Genomic DNA, 22,400 nt, shown 5'->3' on the forward strand with positions numbered 1-22,400 from the left:
CAAACATCATTTTCTTCGACTTCACTTCCATCTTCTTTCTTCTCTCGGCTGGAATCTGTACCCATGCTTTGCAGCCGAAGATCCTGAAGTGCTCCAACGACGGCTTCTTGCTGTACCAGCGCTCGAACGGACTCATGCCGATGGACTTGGATGGCAAGCGGTTCTGGATGTAGGTCGCCGTTAAAACTGCTTCACCCCAGAATCACTGATCTAAACCTGCCTCCAGCAGCATACACATCGTCATCTCCTTCAGGTAGCGGTTTTTTCCTTTCCGCCACCCCGTTTTGTTGGGAGGAATACGGAGCCGTGACCTGACTCACGATTCCCTCGCCCTGGAGGAAAGACTGTAGCTCCTTCCCGGTGTATTCACCGCCCCCATCGGACTGCAAAATTCGCGCAAAAACTGCTTAATCTTCTCCGCGGCTTCGGATTTGCACCGCAGCAGATAGACGAATGTCATACGAGTGTGGTCACCGATCAATGAGAGAAAATACTTATTTCCGCTGGGCGTACTAGTCATCGGCCCACTCAGATCGGTATGCACTAGATCAAGCTTGTCTGTAGTGCCGCGATCAGCCTGCTTTGGGAACGGAACACGGGACATTTTTCCCTTCAAACAGCATTGGCAAACCGACTTATCACCACAATCAACCAACTTCATCCCCTTCGCATGAACGTTTGTCGGAATCGCCCGGACTACATCGAGATCCCGATGGCCTAGTCGGCGATGCCAGGTATGCTGGCAGTTCAGAGTGTGGGGTGATTGGACACTTAGCAAAGCTTGCTCTGGAGTGCACAATCTGTACAGCCTACCGTGGCGCAATGCCACCGACGTAACCCTTCCTTGCTGGTCTTGAACCTCGCAGCGATCACCATAAAATACCACCTTGAAACCCTTACTTGTAAGTGTACTTACCGAAATCAATCCGCTTGCCAATTTCGGAACGCAAAGCACATCATGCAGCACAATATCAACAGGTTCGTCATCGTTGTTCACACCAACGATCCTTCCTTGGCCGATTCCGGATGACACGGTCCATTCTCCATCTACCAACATCACGCTTATGCCCTTGGTTTCACTGAATGTCTGGAAGAACTTCCTGTCACCAGTCATGTGACGGGATGCTCCGCTGTCGACGAACCACCACGACGGCTCTCCGTGGCCGACCATCCAGGCAAGGGGTCCATCCGCAACACTCGCTTTCTTTGATTTTGCTTCATCGCCTTGCTTCGGCTGGCTCGATTAATCCTGCTTCTTGCCGGAATTCCCAGCAACCTCCTTCTTCCAAGCGTGACAGTTCCGCTTCAAGTGGCCACTCTTCCGTTACTTGCACCACCGCGCTGCTTTCGGAAATCCGTTCGTAAAGCCTTTTCACCACCTCCGCCACCAGCAGCAGATCCGCTTCTCTCTCGCCGCTTTTCAGCCTCGGCGAGCAGCTTTGACTTTACCAAGTCAAGAGTCAATTCGTCGGCTGGCCACTGCTCCAGCACCGTTGCCAGCGGGTCATAAGAGTCAGGAAGCGAACAAAGAAGCATCGCCACCTGCCATTTCTTCGGGATCTCTTCTCCGACATCCGCGATACGTTGGAGCAAATCCGTGAATTGCTGCAGATGTTGCTCCATATCGCCTTCTTCTCCGAGCTCCAATCGTGTGAGCTTCATCAGAAGGTAAACCTCCGAACCTTTATCGTGGTAGTCCTTTAGTGCCCGCCATACTTCCTTGGCACTGGCGCAGTTCCGGACGATGCTGGTTTGACTATCCTCGATGGACAAACAAATCGTGACTCGGGCTTTCATGTCGGCTTTGGTCCATTCCAACTGTCACGGGTTCCGGCTTTTCGTCCGTAATAATGTGCCATAGATCATCTCTAATGAGCATCATCTCGATCTTGAACTTCCAAGACTGATAGTTCTGGTTTTTCAGTCGAGGAAGCGAGAAACGTTGGTGCTCCACCATCTTGCGAAAAAAAAAACTCCTTCGCTCACGGGATCACACCGATCACGCACTTAAAATAAAAACGTAATTAACATTCCGGCACAACGAAAACTTTAAAACTTGTATCGCGGTTATCACTCTGGGCCCATAACCTTTTGGCGGCCAGCGGACAGAGGAACAAACGTCGGGAATCGGATAAAAACCGCGAAGAGAAAATCGTACCGGAGAAAATACTCGTTACAACGTGTTCGTTTTATTGATGAATCTACGCGAAACTGCACCAGTGCATGCGACACCTAGGTTTGAAATCCAAAACCACAAAAGTGACGATGTACTAAAAAATATTCCATACGATTTGACAGCTAGCAAAACGTCATTATCATTTTCACATCATTTCCATCTGCTGGCCGACCGTAACGTAAATTCATCAATAACTGTCACTCGCATGTTAATGATGTTGCCAATGATGATGACGACCAGCATACCAAAAGGGTGTATTCGCGCATAAAACACAAAACATAGCAGTGCTGCCAACACTTAGGACCTAATGCAATGTTCAACTTGAGTTATCAGCTTTTTCATGTTTTTCAAATGATATGAAATGAATGAATTGATCAGCTTAGATGAAATATCATGGCATTCAGACAAATCGATTGGAACTTCCAGTTTATAAAATTTTGTTTCACTTTCTGGCAGAACTGTAGCATAAATGTGGATCATTGCCCATAACAAACAATAATATAAAGTTTCATGTGAAGCGGAGAAAATTGCATCAGATCGATTCGTCAGTTGGCGTGGAACCACCGACAAACCGACATGAATGACCATAACAAAAACAATAAAATTTCGTTTGCGTTTGACGTTTACACACTACCGCCATCTGTTCTGCGTATTACCACAGACAAACAGACGTAACACTTCATTGTGTATCTTCGTTCATGCATTTAACGGTTGATTTGAATATTATCAAACTACTCGCCGCAGCGCTGGCATCGGATCACGTTGACGTTTCTATACATTCTATAGAACTTTTATGCAATATTGTTTGCGAGCTAGCGAGCAAGCTTGTTTTCCGCGAGAAGTCCGCGAGATGTCGTTACTGAGGTCATATGTTTTGAGATACTATGTTTTCAAGAAAAACTTTTTCAAAGAGTTACGTCTGTTTGTCTGTGGTATTACCCACCACAGTATACTCAACAGATGGCGGTAATGTTTTAGCGACGATGTTTTACAGTGAGAAATATTCAATGTGTTATGTCTGTTTGTCTGTGCCTAAACTGTACACCATCCAATTGAAGAATTGGATTTGGACCGCAAAATACCCAATAATGAATACAAAGTAAACATGTTGGAGGGAAACTGGGACTACCCATTAAATGAGTAAAATTTTACCCATATATGAGTAATTACAACTACAAAAACAAGTAGTAAGTATTCATTTTTGAATAAGAACACAGAGAACAGACATGGAGGCTCGAACAAAATTTCTCTGAAAACTTGTGGAAAGGTTCCTATTTGACTTAAGCACCACTAACGGCGACTTCCCCACTTAAAAACCCTCTTTGACAACATGATGGCGCTGGCGTTGCACAAATTACACTAGACACTAAGTGCTAGTAGCGCCAAGTGGCAATTTTCAACAGAAAATGTATCGATACTAGCGCCAAATTGGTCGAAAGTGGAAAATTTAGAGAGAAAATCAGGAGATGCTAACACCACGTAACGGCGACGTTCCCACTTATTTTACACAAGTTTCTGGCCGAGCTTCAACGTCTGTTCTCTGTGGAAATACTCATAAATGGGTAATATTTTTACTCATTTAATGGGTAGTCCCAGTCTCCTTCGAAAATGCTTACTTTGTAGTCATTATTGGGTATTTTGCGGTTACCGTGTACGCGAAACTGCACCAGTGCATGCGACACCTAGGTTTGAAATTCAAACCCACAAAAGTGATGATGTACTAAAAAATATTCCATACAATTTGACAGATAGCAAAAAGTCATTATCATTTTTACATCTTTTCCATCTGCTGGTCGACCGTCACGTAAATTCATCAATAGAGCACACGAAAATAGAGCTAATTGAATTTACATTCTCTCCGCTCATCTCTTCCTCTGAGGATTTCTAATGTATACCTGCCTTGAAGGAACAGTTGCTTTCAACTTTTCACACAAGCTTGTGTACAAACTTGTGCAGAAGTACACAGCCGTTGAAAACTACCCATTGGTGGTTGAAATTTAATATTTTCTGAATTTCAAACATTTAATTTATTGCATTGTTTTTCAAACAAGAGGCGGATTAAAAAGCAGTTTTTTTTTAATAATGAAAAACTTGTACCCCCAATAATAATTTATAACGACAAACTTTGCTTTTCGAAAATGGTAAAATTTCTACCATTAATGACAATTTTCATCAGTCGCGAAACGGCTTTGTACTAAAACTAAATCTGCCACAAGGTTCGTGTACGTGATAAATTAAACATTTCGTAAATACGCGCGCCAAATACGTTGCAAACCACGTGATTAAGGTAAACCGCTATCAAAGCTCAGCTAAAATCCAACCATCAGGTGAATGTTGTTTCAATCGTTTAAATGGTCTCTTTTAGTTGACGAGTACGGGACTATAAAGGCTTGCACGGTTGACATAACCTCACAAAATTTGACATCCGCTGCGGGCAATGTTTACGTTTCAGTGTTTGTTAAAATTGGCTTCCAGAGTGCAGTAAAAATTTGAATCGGACTACTCTTCATGATAAAATTTCTTTAAATTCACCATCAAAATGTAAGTAATCTAAGATACCAATAAAATAAAACAAGAATTAATCATTTCTTCACTCAGATGCTACGATTATCTGACCTCAAGCCGGTATCCAAGCTCTCGGAATACGCCAAGAATCTTCCTCGAAGGTACCCAGACGTTTTCCAACGCTACCTGGACAAAATTAAAGTGATCGGATTCCAAGATCCGTATACGATAAAATTTCGAACCAGCAAACTTCCAACAACTGTGCGGACGGGTAGCGTAATTGACTACCTGATTAATTTCCGATCACCTTACACAGGTGAATACATGAAAAACAGCCGCAATCTTGAAGGTTTTAAAAAATTTGAAGGAGGATTCATCCACTCGGTATGCGGGTTGGTTGTTGGAAATTTCCACGTCGTAGTGGGAAAGGTTATGATTGTGAAAGCTGTTTCACTGCAAACCATAATAACGTTTAATTTTTCAGGTATTCCATTCAATGCGACTCAACGATGCTATGTTAAGTCCTTGGGTCATCGTGGACAAAGACGGTAATGTTGTATCGGCGCACTGCACCTGCATCGCTGGGAATAGCGAAACTTGTTCCCATGTATGCGCACTGCTTTACTATTTAGCAAATCATCACGCGTTATCGAACAATCGCAAGGTATCTTGGTAGTAGTTTAGCAGTAATAGTAACATCGTTTAATTTTAAACTCAAAAACAGATTGACGATTAAGACTTTAAATACAGATGTAGAAGCATTAGCAGATGTTAATAAATATGCATTCACATTTATTTCTTTTCTAGATAACCGTTACAGATGAACCCGCTTACTGGAAACAGCCTCCTAAGAAAGTTCGCGAAGATTTGCTTAAATCAGTAAAAGAAACGGACTACGGAACATCAATCACTAGATTTTATGATATGCCCACCATAAGCAAAGCGAAGTTTCATGATTTTTTGGTAGAACTGAAAGAGGCAAATACTGAATCTGTAGTTTTGAACCGCATATGTGATGGTGTTAATATCACATGTAAACGTTGTGAGGAGAACGAAATTCCTCACCTTTTTTTCACCAACTCTTCTATTTTTCTACAAACCAACTTTGATGTACGCCATGAAAGAAGGACACTTGACGAACTACGACAAATTGGAAGGCAAATAGTTTTAAAACTATCGGAAAATGTTGTTAAGGACATAGAAATGCGCACTCGTCACCAGAGGGAGTCGGATCTACGGCGCTGGTTAAGAATTGGGAGAATTACTGCCTCAGTTCTGAAGGAAGCAGTCAATACTTCCAACGTTGCACCTCCCCCTAAAAAAACGTTGATCAAAAAGATATGTCACCCGTACCTATCAATGATTGACTCACCTGCTTTGGCTTATGGTCGACGCAATGAAGTGCATGCGAGGCGCAAGCTGGAAAAGTTACTGAAGGATCACCAAGGCCTTGTCATATCGGATTCAGGATTGTTTATTTCGTCTACAAAACCTTTCCTGGCAGCCTCACCAGATGTAAAAGGATCATGCAAATGCTGTGGAAAGTTTGTCGTGGAATTGAAGTGTCCATACCGATTGGACTCAAGAAGCCTTCTTGATGAACAGCTTTGCATAAAAGATCTGTGTAACAAACCAAACAGTTTCGTCAAGATCAATTCAGATGATTCAATTAGTATGGCTACGACACACCAGTACTATTATCAGCTTCAGGCACAGATTTTCTTTTCAAATTCAGATTTTGGATTGTTCATGATCTGGAGTAAGAAAGAAAGTGTTCTCATCAGGGTTGAAAGAGATTTGGAATTGTGGAAACATTGCGTAGATCGGAGTCAATTATTCTTCTACAATATTATTCTGCCTGAGTTGCTTCGAAATTATTTCGTAAAAGAGGAGCTGTTGGCAAAATTAACTGATACTAATGCCATACAAAAACGGAATACATGAATGATTCTTGGGAATATAATTAAAGCGTTACTCTACGATTAAGGTGAGATGATTATCGATTTGACTACAATAAATTTCGCAATATTTTTTATTTCAGTTTCAATCACTTACAATCGACTTGTTGAAAGATAATAAAATACACGCAAGGCGTGTAATCAGATCAACAGTGTTACCGTTATTTTCCGAACGTCTCAGAGAATTTACTTGAATTGTCCCATTTAGAAAAGTGTACTTTTCTTTGATTCGTCCAATCATTCTTTCCACGTGAACTCTTAATGATGTGATCTGTCTATCACGTTCAATGTTTAATGGGTTCATTTGAACGTTTTTCCGTAGAAAAGTGGGTATATTCAGCGTTGCTCCTCTTGATTCTATAAGATCGGCGATATCGAAACCTTTATCAGCTAATATAACATCATCCGGCTCGATAAGTTCTAAGAATCCTGACGATACAGTAATAAATCTGTCCGAGCAACGTCCCACGTATGCGTTGGAGACAAAAGCCACGCTACCATCTGCTGCCATTACTATCAAAAACTTTGTTGTAGACGACATCTTATACGCGCTATGGTGCGCGTTTGCTGCTTTTGGGATACCAGGTCGCTCGGTGCGAACTTCGAAGCAATCCATCACCAACACCCTCCTGTTCCCATAGTAACGCTTGAAGGCCTGCGGAGTATGCCGTATGATTATTTCCTTTGGCGGAGGTTCAAGAACGTATTGTAAACAATCATGCATAACTTTTACAGTTCGATGAAAATATTTAGATGCTGTGTTCACACATATAGCGTAATCATCAGCCAGATCAATGAATGGTGTGTTTCTCCGTAGCTTTCTTAATGTCATCACGAATATTTCTTCTTTAGTCAATTCGCAAGAGGCTTGGAATAAATAAGGCTTCACAAAGCCATATATTTTTTTCAGTACGGCATAGGAGCTTATTCCTGTATATCGGTTATATTTTTCGTCATCTTTCAGCCAGGCCAACCCTTTCTGGTACTTATTCAATTCCGCAGAGAGGTAATTGATGCGTTCATACTGTCGTTGGAGTTCTTGGCGGTAGTGCGGTATTAGCATACAATTTCCGCAGGCTTGCTTCTCGGGCACGATTGTGTTGGGATCTTGGTTTTCACCAGTTGCTGTAATACGAACAATTCACTGCAATTAAATATTTCAATTAATTTACAAATGACTGCTTACCATTTGAAGCTGTTATTTTTTCGTCGCTAATCCTCCTTTGTTTAGGGGAACTATGCACCGCTCTAATTTGATGCCCACACTCCATGAGATCTTCAGCAAACTCGTAATACTTCACAATATCGTCATCACCTAACGATGTTTGTGTAGATGACCAATTCGAAGATCATTCTATTTTTTTCTAGCAGCAGCATAAGGCCGTCACTATTAACATATACTGTTTAGGAGTATACAACAAAAGAAATTACAATTACAATAAATAAGGGAAAGGATTTACCATCTGCATGCGGTCGTTTAATGCCTCTTATATTGGAAACCTGACCGTTACGTCGATTCTCTTGGACAGGATGAACCATAGGACAATCAACAACGCTTGACACTGAGCCTACACGGCTACTGCCTTCTCCCGAACTCACTTTTGCAGCGCAATGCTTTTCTGATATCGTAGATGGACCAGATGGATCATCTGTATTGTAGAGTATCTCTTCCTTAACTCTTATTTTTGGGTCCTCCACTATGTCAACACTGTTGTTGGTGCTAGAGGCAGAAATCGCATCTAACCTAGTTCTGGAAGTAGAACTTTCTGATAAGATGGCCGCATCACAAACACTGGACTCTGAGGTGCTTTTATCCTTGGTCTGTTGAGTGGAGTTGTTGATGGCTTGTAAATTATGCAGAGGCAGGTTCAATGATGGTACCCAGTCCACATTGGAACTATCGGTGAGGTTTGCAGCAGCACCTAAGTTGAATCAAGGAATGATTAAAATTTCAGCGGCTGTTGTATTTTCTTCATTTATAGCATACCTGACACAAAATGCAAATTACAAATATATTTGTCTTTAGGGTTGAATAATTGTCGAAATTCCAGAACAGAAATCCAGCACCTCAAACGTTCTTCGATCAGAGCTTTTGGTAATCGGGGTTTCAAGCATGGAAATCGAAAAAAAACGCGAGTTCACAGTCCGCATCGTGCTCTCTTGCCGTGCGGATCTATTTGCTTTTTGCTTAAGGAAGTGTTACTACTACCTAAAGCTACAACAAATTTAAACAGCACTTTTCAGTGCTCAACCTGTAAAAATTTTCTACCTTGTTCAACTCCTCTTATTCCTCTTCGATCCTTGTTTGGACCCTACCCGAGGTAATCCTTCTTGGATATCGATTTGGAAAATTCCTCTTCGATCCTTCAGATTCTTATAGTAATCTGCTTGGAAGTCGATTTGGATAAAAAATTTGCTGCCGCCATGGCGCCTCAACGCAAAAGAAAGGGGCAAACTCTTGACCCCCCTTCTGAAGAAATTAATTTGAGTTATCAATTTGATTTGCTCACGGGTGATGAGAATGATCCATCATCCAAGAAAAATTCTAGTAAACTTTCCCGGCTTAATGCCAAGAAGGAAAAGATTCCCCATATTGTGCTAACTACTACCGATTTCCATGCTCTTCGCATGGAACTTTTGAATTTCGTGAAAGTTAAGTTTTCACTGCAAATTGGACGTCGGGGTGAATGCCGTGTATTGGCTGAAACCTTGGACGGATTTAAATGTCTTCTCAAGTATCTTACTGAGAAGAAGCACAAATTTTTTTACTTACGACACCAAAACTGAACGTGTGTTCAAGGTTGTCATGAAAGGACTGCCCAGTGGTGAATCCCTGGATCAGATCAAAGATGAACTGGCAAAATTACTTGGAATTACTTGAAAATGAAATCCCGTCCTGGCGATTCGCGCAACGGCATTTCTAATGATTTTTATTTAGTTCACTTCAAGTCTAGTGAACTAAACAACCTTAAGGCCTTAGAAAAAGCTAGCCTTATGCTCCATGTCCGAGTGAAGTGGGAACACTTCAGGAAGACTGGAGGAAATTTCCAAAACCTCACTCAGTGCCGTAAGTGCCAGGGATGGGGTCACGGAACTAAAAATTGCTACATGCCAGCTAAATGCATGAATTGTGGTGATTCCTCTCACGCAAAGGACGACTGTCCTGTGAAGGAAGATCCTAAGAAATTTAAATGTTCAAATTGTGGTGAAAACCACAAATCCAATTTTTGGGAATGTAAGACTCGCAAAGCGATCCTACAATCTCGTTCTAACCGACAGGTAGGAAACGCTCCACGTTTCCGACCAGGTACAAATTCCTCTGCTGTTAACAACGGTCAGCGAGGAACAAATTCTACATTCGTACCCGTAGGTACAAATATCACCCCTGCTTCAAATGTTTCATCTGTACCTACTCCCCTCGCTGCTAACAATGTTCAGCGAGTTAATGGAGCTACCTATTCTGCTATTGCAGCGGGTAGAAATCAAAATACTAACCAACGTTCTAACGGAAATTTTGACAATTTTGACTTAGGAAGCATTACTGCTCCTAAAATGGAATTTTTACAGAATTCATTAATTGACATGATTTCTGATATGCTTAAATCTAACTCCATGTTTGATGCTATTCAAACTGGAGTAAAATTTGCTAATAATATTGTCATGACTTTAAAATTCAGTAATGGATTTTAAAGCATTAAATATTGTAAATTGGAATGCTCGATCTCTTAAAGATAATGAAGATGAGCTATTTAACTTTTTGCGAGTTCATAACGTGCATATTGCCGTTATAACTGAAACGTTCCTTAAACCTGACCATAAGGTTAAGAAGGACGCAAATTACTTGATTTATAGAAATGATCGTCTTGATGGACCCTGTGGTGGCGTTGCCATCATTATTCATAGACGAATCAAGCATAAAATTCTATCTTCATTTGAAACCAAAGTTTTTGAAACTTTGGGAGTTTCTGTTGAAACAAAATTTGGACAACTTACGTTTATAGCTGCCTATTTGCCATTCCAATGCGTAGGCCAGAAAAAGAATTTTCTCAAGGGTGACCTCCAGAAACTTACCCGTCATAGGTCTAAATTCTTCATTATTGGTGATTTTAATGCAAAACACCGCTCATGGAATAATGCTCAAAGCAATTCCAATGGTAATATTCTGTTTGATGATTGTTCTGCAGGTTATTACACTATTCAATATCCAAACAGCCCAACATGCTTTTCTTCTGCAAGAAATCCCTCAACTATTGATTTGGTCTTAACTGATTCATGTCATCTTTGTAGCCAATTGGTTACCCATGCTGACTTCGGTTCTGATCACCTTCCAGTAACTTTTGAAATATCCCAAGAAATAATTTCTAATCCCAACAGCTTTACTTTCAATTACCATAGAGCTGATTGGGAGCTATATCGAACATTTATGGAATATAACTTCGATCCAAACATTCCTTTGCAAACCAAAGATGAAATTAATTATGCTCTTGAATCTCTGACTACTTCTATAGTTGAAGCAAGAGCTGCCTCAGTACCAAAATGCGAGGTTAAATTCGATTCAATTATAATAGACGATGATCTTCAGCTCTTGATCCGTCTTAAAAATGTCCGTAGGAGACAATTTCAAAGAACACGCGATCCTGCCATGAAAGTTATCTGGCGGGATTTGCAAAAACAAATTAAAAAGCGATTCTCTGCCCTGAGGAACAAAACTTTTGAAAATAATGTTTCTAAATTAGACCCGAGTTTCAAACCCTTTTGGAAACTCACAAAAATTTTGAAAAAGCCTCAAAAGCCTATTCCAGCGCTTAAAGAAGGTGGTAAAATTTTGATCACAAATTTGGAAAAAAGCTCAGAAACTTGCTAAGCAATTCGAGAGTTCCCATAATTTCAGTTTGGGTCTTACTAGTCCTATTGAGAATCAGGTTGCTCGGGATTTTCGGAATATTTTCTCTCGGGAAAATATTTTTGATGATTCCTGGGGGACTGATTTGGACGAAGTAAGGTCTATAACTAAAAAGTTTCAAAATATGAAAGCTCCAGGTGATGATGGAATTTTCTATATCCTCATCAAAAAACTCCCAGAGAGTACCTTGTCTTTCCTGGTAAAATTATTTAACAGATGTTTCCATTTGGCATACTTTCCTGATAAATGGAAAAATGCAAAAGTTGTTCCAATTTTGAAGCCGGATAAAAATCCAGCTGAAGCTTCTAGCTACCGTCCAATAAGTTTGCTTTCTTCAATAAGTAAACTTTTTGAAAAAATAATTTTGAATAGAATGATGCTTCACATCAATACGAACTCAATTTTTGCAGATGAGCAGTTTGGATTTCGCCATGGGCATTCAACTACTCATCAACTCTTGAGAGTTACCAATTTAATTCGTTCAAACAAATCTGAAGGCCACTCAACTGGAGTTGCTCTTCTAGACATAGAAAAAGCATTCGACAGTGTTTGGCATGAAGGTTTGATTGCTAAATTGAAAAAGTTTAATTTTCCACTTTACATTATGAAATTAGTTCAAAATTATTTAACTGACAGAACTCTGCAGGTAAATTATCAAAATTCCAAATCTAATCGACTACCTGTTAGAGCAGGAGTTCCTCAGGGTAGCATTCTTGGGCCTATATTGTATAACATTTTCACTTCGGAGCTCCCTGATGTGCCTGAGGGTTGCCACAAATCTTTGTTCGCTGATGACACAGGCATTTCCGCTAAAGGAAGAAGTCTTCGTGTTATTTGCAGCAGACTTCAGAAAAGTTTAGATATTTTCTCTTCTTATTTACAAAAATGGAAGATTTCTCCCAACGCTTCCAAAACTCAACTTATAATATTTCCACATAAGCCCAGGGCTTCCTTTTTGAAACCTAGTAGTAGTCACATAGTCACTATGAACGGAGTTCCAATTTCCTGGTCAAACCAAGTGAAATATCTTGGATTAGTTCTTGACCAAAAATTAACTTTTAAAGATCACATTGAGGGCATTCAAGCCAAATGTAACAAATATATAAAATGTTTGTATCCTCTTATAAACAGGAAATCCAAACTTTGCCTGACGAATAAACTTCTAATATTTAAACAAGTTTTTAGACCGGCCATGCTTTACGCTGTGCCAATATGGTCTAGTTGTTGCACTACCAGGAAAAAAGCACTTCAAAGGATTCAGAACAAAATTCTGAAGATGATTTTGAAGTTGCCTCCCTGGTACAGTACTACCGAAGTACATAGAATTTCGAATGTTGAGACTTTAGCACAAATGTCCAACAAAATAATTAATAATTTCCGGCAAAAATCGTTACAATCCTCAATTGCAACGATTAATTCCCTTTATACTTAGATAAGATTTAGTTTTAGTTTTTAGTTTTAAGATATCAATTGTTATACTGACATGCAGGTTTAAAAAACCTGTTTAAAATACTGAATTGCCAAGACAGGAACAATGTAAAAACACTTAGATATATATCATAACAATTAAGGCTGGTAAGTTACTGTAGTAACTGTAAGTTACTGTAGTAACTGGAGCACCTAGGTTAAAAATGAAATGTAGTTTATTTTGAACTTGGAACAAATAAAGAGTTAAAAAAAAAAAAAAAAAAAAAAAAAAAAAAAAAAAAAAAAAAAACGCGAGTTTATGGTTAAATGCGTGGATTTACAACCCGGCACTACGCACTTCTTTGTCATTTTTCTCGAAATACTTCGCAAAATCACTGGACAAATTAAAATCGACCGTACTTGTTTAGCCGGAGGCAAAGCGGTGAAAAAAATTTTGACATTCGCTGCGGTCAATGTTTGTAAACATTGCCCGCAAGTTTTTTTTATTTCTTCACGCGGTGACGTCACCGTGCAAGCCTTAATAGTCGCTATATTCATAGTCTGGCGGATAGAATTTCGATTTATCATAAAGCGGAACCAATTTAATATATTTTAGACCAACAATTGAAAAGGTACTATGAACGTTGATTATTCTTTCCACGCCAATCGAACGCAAATTACCGGCATCATCGGTTAGGGGAAACTTTCCTCAACCCAACGATGGTGTCAGTTTGCGTACACGGCGAATGAGAACGACTCATATTTGAGTTTAGTTTACTCATAATCGCCAAAAGTGCAGGAACTCAGCGATGAGTTAATTTGCCTCATGTTTTCCCAGGTTTGTCCAGGCTTTTCCTGGGAAAAATTCCCGAATTTGAGAAAAGTAAAGATTGGATTCACTCAGTCTATTGGTACTACTCCGTGGCTGAATAAAATTTTCGTCAATTTCCTCATTTTCCGGCTGATTTTTTAGGTTTTCCACAGGAAACCATGAGACAAATTTCACTCATCGCTGAGTTCCTGCACTTTTGGCGATTATGAGTGAACTAAACTCAAATTTGAGTCGTTCTCATTCGCCGTGTAGGCGAGCCTTGAGTAACGAGAAAAGGGTTGCCGAAGTTTTGTTCGCAATAGCTGATGTGCTCTTTTCTGTTGTTGGCCGTGATTTGCTCGATTGGTTCGGCTATTTGACAGCTCAATTGGTTCCCGAGATTGTGTATCCGCCAGACTATGAATATAGCGACTGTAGTACGGGACAGCCCAGTTGTGGTCCAGAAGGCTGTGATATGAAACACTTAACTCCTGTACAGTTTTACTATGTGTCCCCGTTTTTATTTAATGTACGATTTTGTATCTTTTCTCTTAAATACGTTATAATACGTAATACAATTCTTATTTACCTGCTCTACATTTAACCTTTTAACGATACACTAAACAAGCTCTACGTTTGCAACATTTGCTACGCGCATTTTCAATGTGTTCATGTCAATCGAGTAAACCCTTAACTTCTTAAGTATGGTTCTGGTTTAGGTATAAGGAAGCGTCGTTTAATGTAGAATTTCATACTCAATATGCCGATAGAATTATGATGGATTAATTTGAAACATGTTTTAGAGCTACGTTTCTAACGATGTTAACTTAACGTGGTTAAAATTTATTCAACATTTCCGTTCAACGTCTAACTTTTACCCTAATGGAGATTCTTAACAATACAAGAAAACACAAGCAAGTTGGAAGCGAACTATGGTAATTGCTCGAGCGATTCTTAGTCCTAACTGTCTAACGATTGATAATAAACTTTGCCCTTTTGGCATGGGCCTTCAATAACGGCATCAAACTTTTCAAAGCTAGTTGATCGAACTTTGCTATCGCTTGCCCCGGCGGCAAGCGGACAAACTCGATTCAATGCGTGCGTTTTGCTGGTAGGTAGGTACTTACAAGCGATTGCTGGCTGGCACGAATGCTGCTTTACCGTGGCGACGAGTAAAGCAGATTGTCCAGGTTAAGCTTGTTCTTGTTGGGCAAGGGTGCACCGTGGCCCGGCCGGCCCCAGAATGAGGTCCACGTGTCAAAGTGCTGTTGGCTGGTTTCGAATTCCGCCATTCGGCTGGTTTCCATCTGCCGTTGCTTCTGGTTCATCTGATGGCACAGGTCGTGCAAGTATTGATCACCCAAGTGTCGTGCAGCTGCGCTGAAAACAGTGGAAGAGATGGTCGCGCAGTTAGTTCCGAACAGTGTTCCCTTAACCGCTAAAACTTATGGCAGTACTAGATTGGGATTTGCTGATTTTTTTTTTACTAGATTGTATGTGTGTTGTGCCGTAGCTGACCGTGGTAGGGATGATAGTTTACCCATTGGAGCTGTACTTATCGATTTTGGTTACGTCGGTCGTCCCGAGGCTGATCGGTCTCGGTTGCGAACGGCGTTTGGCCAGCAAGGGAACCAACTCGACACCGCCCGTGATCATACAGTTCCGGGTCGGCGCAATTCTGCTACCACGTTTGACAACCGGGGCCCGCCCCGGAGTGGTTTGCTGATTCTGCTGGCACATCCGTGGTACACGGCGGTCGGTAATCTTGTCGGTGCTCGGATTCGGCTCGTACCGCATCTGTTGGCTGGGTGCCGTGGCTGGCGGCGATAGGAGCGCTTTCGGAGGGCTTACGATTGGACGGGACGCCGCTTGGGCACTTCCCGTGGAGACCGGTTCCAAACTGTTGCTGACGCACTGGCACACGCACCGGGAGCAACAGTTGGAGAACTTCTTCAGATATTTGTTCTCCTCTTCGAGCTGCCGTTGCATCCTGGTGACGATGTCGATGTCCAAATCCTGGAGCGTTTCCTTATTGGTCCAACCCTGTGGGAACATGGGAGGGGGAACCGAATTAGGAAAATTCTCATGAAATTTGCGTTTAAAGGCATTGTTTACGTTTGGTTGTTTCGCCTATTTCAATTGTTGATAGATTTAGAAAGTGAGGATAATTTTTGGCTGGAGCAACAGTGAGGACAACAAACTTCGAACTTTAAAATAGGATTACTCAACGTCCGATAGATCAATAAAACAATATTTATTTAAAATTAACAACTCACCATCGACTTCATGAAGTTGTACCCGACATTCTTCGGTGGTCGCCATGGCTTTCCTCCCGGTCCCGCTTTACCCCAAGGACCTCCATTCTAAAAACCAAAAATATTTATCATTTTCAAACGAAAATCAACATGTCCACCTCTCCAGCTCACCTTGGCCTCCGACTCGGAACTCCTGGTCTTCCGCAGTCGGTTTTCCTTCTCGGCCACAATCCGGTCCAGCTCCGCTTTGTACTGTTGCTTCTGCGCTGCCGACGTCTTGTAGCGCAGATCGTTGTCCACGTGGTACCGGTTGGCATCGTTGAAGCTGATAATCGGATCGTCCGTCAGACCTGTCACAATCTGCCCGGAGGCATTCCGCAGCGGTGCTCCTCCACCGCCGGCACTAACCCCCTTGGCCGCCGCCCTCGGCATCGTTGCCATCGGTTGGCGAAAGTCCTGCTGACAGGGTCGTGATGGTCGTGACCGTCGAACAGCAGGAGCAGTTACAGCAGCGTGCGAAACAGGAACAACGGTGGGAAGCTATAGATTTTAGCAAATCGATCGATTCACTTGAAAAAGGGGGTACATTTGGTGTGGGTTCCCTCGACTAGGGGGGCACTAAATACACTAACATTTAAAATGGCATCTAAGCTAGTAGATTGAACCTACATTTTTCGACTCCGGGTAGATTCCCTGCAGTTGGATGTTCCGTATGCGGACCGTGTCGTTTGGGGCGCCGCCCCCCTTCCGGCCCCACGGCGAGTAGCGCTCCATCACTTCTCGGTACTGGAAAAGGGGAAACTGGCATAAGACTGTCGGGTCAATTAAAGGCGGGCTGTCTTCCGTGACGATGCGCGATTCAATCGTGAGATAGTGCAGTGAGATGTACTGTGTATAGGATTCTAAATGCGATTTAATTCAATTGTCAGTAGGTGTTAATGGGTGGGCTAGGGGGCTAGGAAGATGGTGTGAATGATATGATCAAAACAAATCAATTTCTTCGGAAGGCTGGAAAAAAGGGCATTCCACGGCATACCTATACCTAGGTAGCTCATTTGAGAATAATCATCAACCGAAGTAGACCGATTTTTGACGTGACAGACGGTATTTGAATTCATCCGGGTTTTGGCACGTGGTGGCAAAACCGGAACTCAAGCAGCTCTAAAAATTGCATTTGATGTTGTAGATGATCCTGATAGCTTCGTATCCCGGCAGTAGTTCTCTGATTTCCCTGACAACGAACATCCAACACAAGCTTGAGCATCGGAGCCGGTTCCTTAGGGGCGTTTTCTTAAGGTTCCCGATGAGATCCTATAGGAGGTGAGAACAGCGGTGCCACCGATGCCACATTCGTGAGCAAGAGGCAACAGTCTGTAAGCTTTTTAAACCGGCAGATTTCATTGTTGTTGCATTTTCCATTGCATTTTATTTGGTTATCATGAACTGTATCTAATTTTTAGACCACAGATGTTAATTTTCATTAGAAAAGTTTGAAAATTAATGTATATTGACAAGACACAAAATTACAGGAACGGAGTAGCATTCCATGACTCTGTGTATCGAGCATTTTTAGGCAGAGAATAGACCATTTTAATGCACCACCCACGTAGAAGGCACCACGCGAGTTCGAGAGGAAACGTCAACCAAACCGTTTGTTTGCATCAGAAGAAGGATTTTTCACAACGTAAGTTAAAGCATTTTTCATTGAACATCTTGCCAATTTCCATCAGTAATTGATACAGAATTAAAATTTCCAACTATAGATCAAATTTTCGAGCATCTCAGATGAATCAAATTATCAGGAAAAGTGAGAAAGTGTTCCGCTTCCAATGTCTCACGAGAAATTTCTGTGACTCCTCAGATAAGGACCTAAGAGCTAAGGCTTCAGGGAACGGTAGTCCTACGGATTCCATCAGTCAGTAGTTAAATAGATCTCCCTCTTGAATTGTTACAATCTGCTCGTCTCATTCCTTCTCATTGCCAACCAATTGGCGTTGACGGCACCGTCGAAAAATTTGCACTTCCAGCAAATTTAGACAGTTTCTTAGTGGGAATTTTCGGTGGAGTGAAAGGATAGTACAAAGTCCGCCATGTTTCACGCACAGTCTGACGTTTGCTTATGGATTTTTCCATAGGAGTAAAGAGCTACAGAGTCGCCGTCAACGCCAATTCAAAAGGTGGTTTACCAGGGTTTCTCTAGCCGAATAACGGAAGGCAAGAATAGTGAGTCGTTCATAGATGGTTGTGCAAACGGCAAGGAGTGGTCACTTTACACACTTATTTAGCACCAATTTTTTTCTCACTGTGCTTCAGTGTGCCGCAACTGTGTCGGCAGTGCCGAAAAGTAATTGAACTGACTTTTGTTTGCTTGTGAATAATGCTGTGTTTGGCAACCCGGTATTTTTACAGCTCTTGTTGTTTGTCGAAGGAATAATTCAACAGTTCCAGCTGTCCAGATGTTGGATGTCACTCAAGACTCAAGAGAGTACAGTAGTTGATTGATGTAGGTATGGGTTACATTCGAGGAATTACCTGCCATTGAAATGGGTTTTCACATTTTCAGCTACAGAACATTAACGAGTTCTACAAACAACTGCACCAAACGGAGACGGCCTTTTCTGGGGCCTCCCGTCGAACGGTCGTGATCGCCATCAAGGACGGTCACTTTGAGTTTGAAACACAAAGCATCCGCAAGGAGCTGGGCATCGCCCAGGAGGGCATTGTTGATTTCCGATTTCTCAATTTGAACCTTCAAATACGGTAAGTAGACCATTTATGTCTGGGAAGATTGGATAATTTCACATGCACTTGGTGGCATTTTCGATCATCTATTCCGGATTGATGAACACCTCCGGTGGTATCCATTGGCTGTATTGGGAACAATTATGTCTTTTCAGCACCAATCTTTAGTGGACTGACAGACATCTCGACGTATCTGTTGACCAAACATTTGTGGTCAACCGGTGTCGGTCTGTTTGTCGCTAGCTTTATTTTCATCGTTTCCGAATAAAGACTGGACTCGGAAAAAAATGAGAGACACAAAAATGATCACCAAAAATTCATTTTAAATCGGATACTTCTCAAATTTTCAGGGATTAAATAACTATATATTAGCTATGTTTTGGCATAATTTATTTATTGCATTTCCTCCCCCAAGCTGAATGCTCGTACATTTCTCTTAACACTGCTCATGAGATCTTGGGCGAGGCTTTGCCCATCTTCCTTACACAATTTCTCCCAGTTTTTCTTCAAAGCTTCATCGGTTTTGAATGTTTTTCCGCTTTTCTTCAACTTCTTCTTCATTATCGCCCAAAACTTTTCGATCGGACGAAGTTCTGGTGTATTTGGCGGGTTCGCCTCCTTCGGGACCACATTAACGCCCTTCGCTTCGTACCAATCCATTACAGGCTTGGCGTAATGGCACGAAGCGAGATCCGGCCAGAACAGCGTGCGACCACGGTGAGAGCGGAGGAAGGGCAGCAAGCGCTTCTGCAAGCATTCCTCTCGATAAATCTGCCCGTTTATGGTGCCAGTTGTAACGAACGGCTTGCTGTACAGTCCGCACTCGCAGATCGCCCGCAACAACAGGTACTTCTTCGCGAATTTGTCCATCTTTCTATTCCGGAACTTTTCCGGAACCTCCATGCGGGACGTACCGACAAAAAACTCGGGGATTTGTTTGGTGTCCGCCTTGATGTATGTCTCATCGTCCATGACGAGACAGCCTGGCTTGACCAGCCACTCACGCTACAGCTTCCGCGCACGCAATTTGGCCACCGTGTTTTGCTTGTCAGTCCGGTTTGGCGCCTTCCTGACCTTAAAAACACGTAGCCCAGCCCGTTTCATGGTCTGCTGAACGAACCACTGCGACGAATTGAACTTTTTGGCCACGTCTCGGGTGGAAAGGTTCGGGTTATTCTTAAAGTACTGCCTTATCTTCCGCGCCTTCTCTGGGTATTCCGTTTTCGGGTTTCGGCCGCTTCCAGCGCACCGCTCGATGGTCTTCGTCTCCTGAAACATCTTCACAACGTGGGACATGGTGGAATGGTTGATTCCAAGCCTTTTGCCGATCCATCTGTGTGACTGACCAGGATTATCGATCACCGCGCCCAAGATTTACTGGCGTAGCTCTTCTTGTTTCGAATGCATCTTGAAAACTACTTGGCAGATCGCGATAAAATTTTGCACACATATACATAACACTCTAAACTAGTACTACCCAAAATTTCATTAATTTTTACCCACGTGATAAAAAGTTACACCCAAGTGTCGCATTTTTTCAGACCCATTGGGGTAAGAAAGCAGTCACGCTTACCACTACACCACCGGTTCCGGCAATCTCGTGTTTCAATTTCAGATACCGCTGGAAATGTGGTGGAAGGTGAATCTGTTTTCGTTCTGAAATGTTGACGCATGTACACTGCGCAAGCACAGAAAAAGTTCAGTGTTGCCAGTAACTTTAAAGATCAGAAAAATTATGACCATGGGTGCCAAACAGTGCCAATGACTGTGCCCAGGTGTGCCCAAGCTAGTTTTTGGCACACTGTGCGGAGTGACCAACCCCCTGGCACAGACAAACAGACATAACACATTGAATATTTCTCATTGTAAAACATCGTCGCTAAAACATTACCGCCATCTGTTGAGTACACTGTGGTGGGTAGTACGCTGAACAGATGCCGCTAGTGTGTAAACGTCAAACGCAAGGGAATTTACTATGCGCGCATCAGGTGGCAGTACTACCAACTGAGATAGTTTCAAATTGACCGTTAAATGCTTGTTCAATGAACAAATTATAAGGAATTATGTCAGTTTGTCGGTGCCCCTGGTAAACGATGCGTTACAGTTACGGGAGTTCCACGACTGTAAATTAATTCTATGCAATTTGGCTATTCGAGTTCGTTTCATTTAGCTAGTTTTTCGTATCAGCTCATTTGGTTTTGTTGTTTTACTAAATTCAAATTAATTTAATGTATAGGAGCAATTGTAGGAAAATTGGAACATCAAACAAATATTTAACAAAAACAAAAAGGGCTACTGTTACTGTTTTATGTCGATTAAAACGCGGTACGAACAGTTTACTTGACCTTTATTCAGGATAGATCCGAACACCTTCTCTTACTACTCAGTAATCAATAATGACAAAATGGTGGAGCCAAGAGGATTAAAAACTAGGGGTGTGCAAATACTATAACATCCTCCTCACTTTAAATTAGTTAATTAAATTCAACTTGGTAATCCTTCAAATTAGTTGGTAAGCGTGTTGCTCTTCTTGGTCGGGATCCACTCACGGTTGGCTTCAGAATCTGTTTCGGTGACTCACAAATAGGTGGCGCCACATCTGGTACTTGTGACACCTGCGACTGCACCAACCTTCTTGGCGGCGACTGATCAATTTCCGCATCAACAATTGGCGTCTTGCAGTGAAACTTTTCCAAGCTTTCGCCACCTACATTTCGAAGTGAGAACTACTAGAAGGAGGATAGTTTCCAAATGTTCCAAGTAAAACAGACGCTTTTTGGGGTAAATCGGTCCACTCAGTGCTAACATTTGAAAACGGCGCAAAAGCCATTTGTAAACAAATGGTTTGTGGGCCCTTTACTCGCTACCCGAAGAACGCCCACGCAAACCAACAGCATCGTCAGGAAGGGGAAAATTTCCCCTACCCGATGTTGCTGTTGTGTCGCGTGGGTGTACTTCAAGTAGTGAGTAAAGGGCCCACAAACCATTTGTTTACAAATGGCTTTTGTGCCGTTTTCAAATGTTAGCACTGCACTGATAATTTCCCGCTTGAATCGTGTAAGGCTGTGAACCATTTGCCGAGTTAAATTTAACTCGTGGTTAAAAGTGACATTTCGAAAGTTATTTTCTATGTTCGAAAATCCCCGTGCTGTCGATCGACCGGTTTTCGAGCCACGGTTGTCAAAATTTAACTTCTTGTCTGTCAGAAATAACCATGCTCGGATAGCAGGGTTAATCGATAACTTTTCATCTGTCAAATTTTAACCAAAAGTTAAAATAATCCACCAAATGGTTCAGAGCCTAAGAAAACGTGTTTGAAAACTATTTGTTATTATTTCGGTATGGATCGGAGATGCTTTCATGGCAAATTATGCATAACAAGTTTGCACCCACAGGGAGAGGTTACCTCCTGCGCAGCTGCATTTGTCAGAAAATGGTAAATATGTGCGATTTTCACTAAGATGAAAGTGGAAATTAAGTTAATTTACTAAGGAAAGGTTGTATCATGCTGGTGGTAATAGAGAATTGGTTGTATAGGACGCCAATATTCAATAAATGTTCATTTTGGCCGCTGCAAACATATTGATACTCACAATTTTCGACGGAAAACGCACCGGAACTTGATTTACTCAACACACACCAT

At 41.8% G+C, this 22,400-nt stretch overlaps 2 protein-coding genes across 2 annotated transcripts in view; both read right to left on the minus strand.

The window, feature by feature from the left end:
- Positions 1 to 6,724: 6,724 nt before the first annotated feature.
- Positions 6,725 to 8,223, minus strand: LOC135701394 (uncharacterized). The gene is made up of 2 exons (XM_065222178.1): positions 8,176 to 8,223; positions 6,725 to 7,522 (listed from the first exon to the last, which is right to left on the minus strand). The coding sequence occupies exons 1-2, from the start codon at positions 8,176 to 8,178 to the stop codon at positions 6,725 to 6,727; spliced, it is 801 nt and encodes a 266-aa protein (XP_065078250.1). The 5' UTR covers positions 8,179 to 8,223.
- A 6,120-nt stretch (positions 8,224 to 14,343) lies between these two features.
- LOC135701351 (uncharacterized) overlaps positions 14,344 to 22,400 on the minus strand; it is a 31,859-nt gene continuing 23,802 nt past the window's right edge. Inside the window, exons 2-6 of the mRNA XM_065222125.1 lie at positions 16,685 to 16,801; positions 16,187 to 16,555; positions 16,037 to 16,123; positions 15,301 to 15,803; positions 14,344 to 15,140 (exon numbers count right to left, since the gene is read on the minus strand). Coding sequence (XP_065078197.1) covers positions 14,918 to 15,140; positions 15,301 to 15,803; positions 16,037 to 16,123; positions 16,187 to 16,555; positions 16,685 to 16,801 — 1,299 coding nt within the window. The 3' untranslated portion in view covers positions 14,344 to 14,917. The remainder of the gene's footprint in view (positions 15,141 to 15,300; positions 15,804 to 16,036; positions 16,124 to 16,186; positions 16,556 to 16,684; positions 16,802 to 22,400) is intronic.

Source organism: Ochlerotatus camptorhynchus, unplaced genomic scaffold (assembly GCF_037179485.1).
Source record: "Ochlerotatus camptorhynchus isolate MF236.1 unplaced genomic scaffold, CSIRO-AGI_Acam_v1.1 ptg000158l, whole genome shotgun sequence".
Classification (NCBI taxonomy): Eukaryota; Metazoa; Arthropoda; class Insecta; order Diptera; family Culicidae; genus Ochlerotatus; species Ochlerotatus camptorhynchus.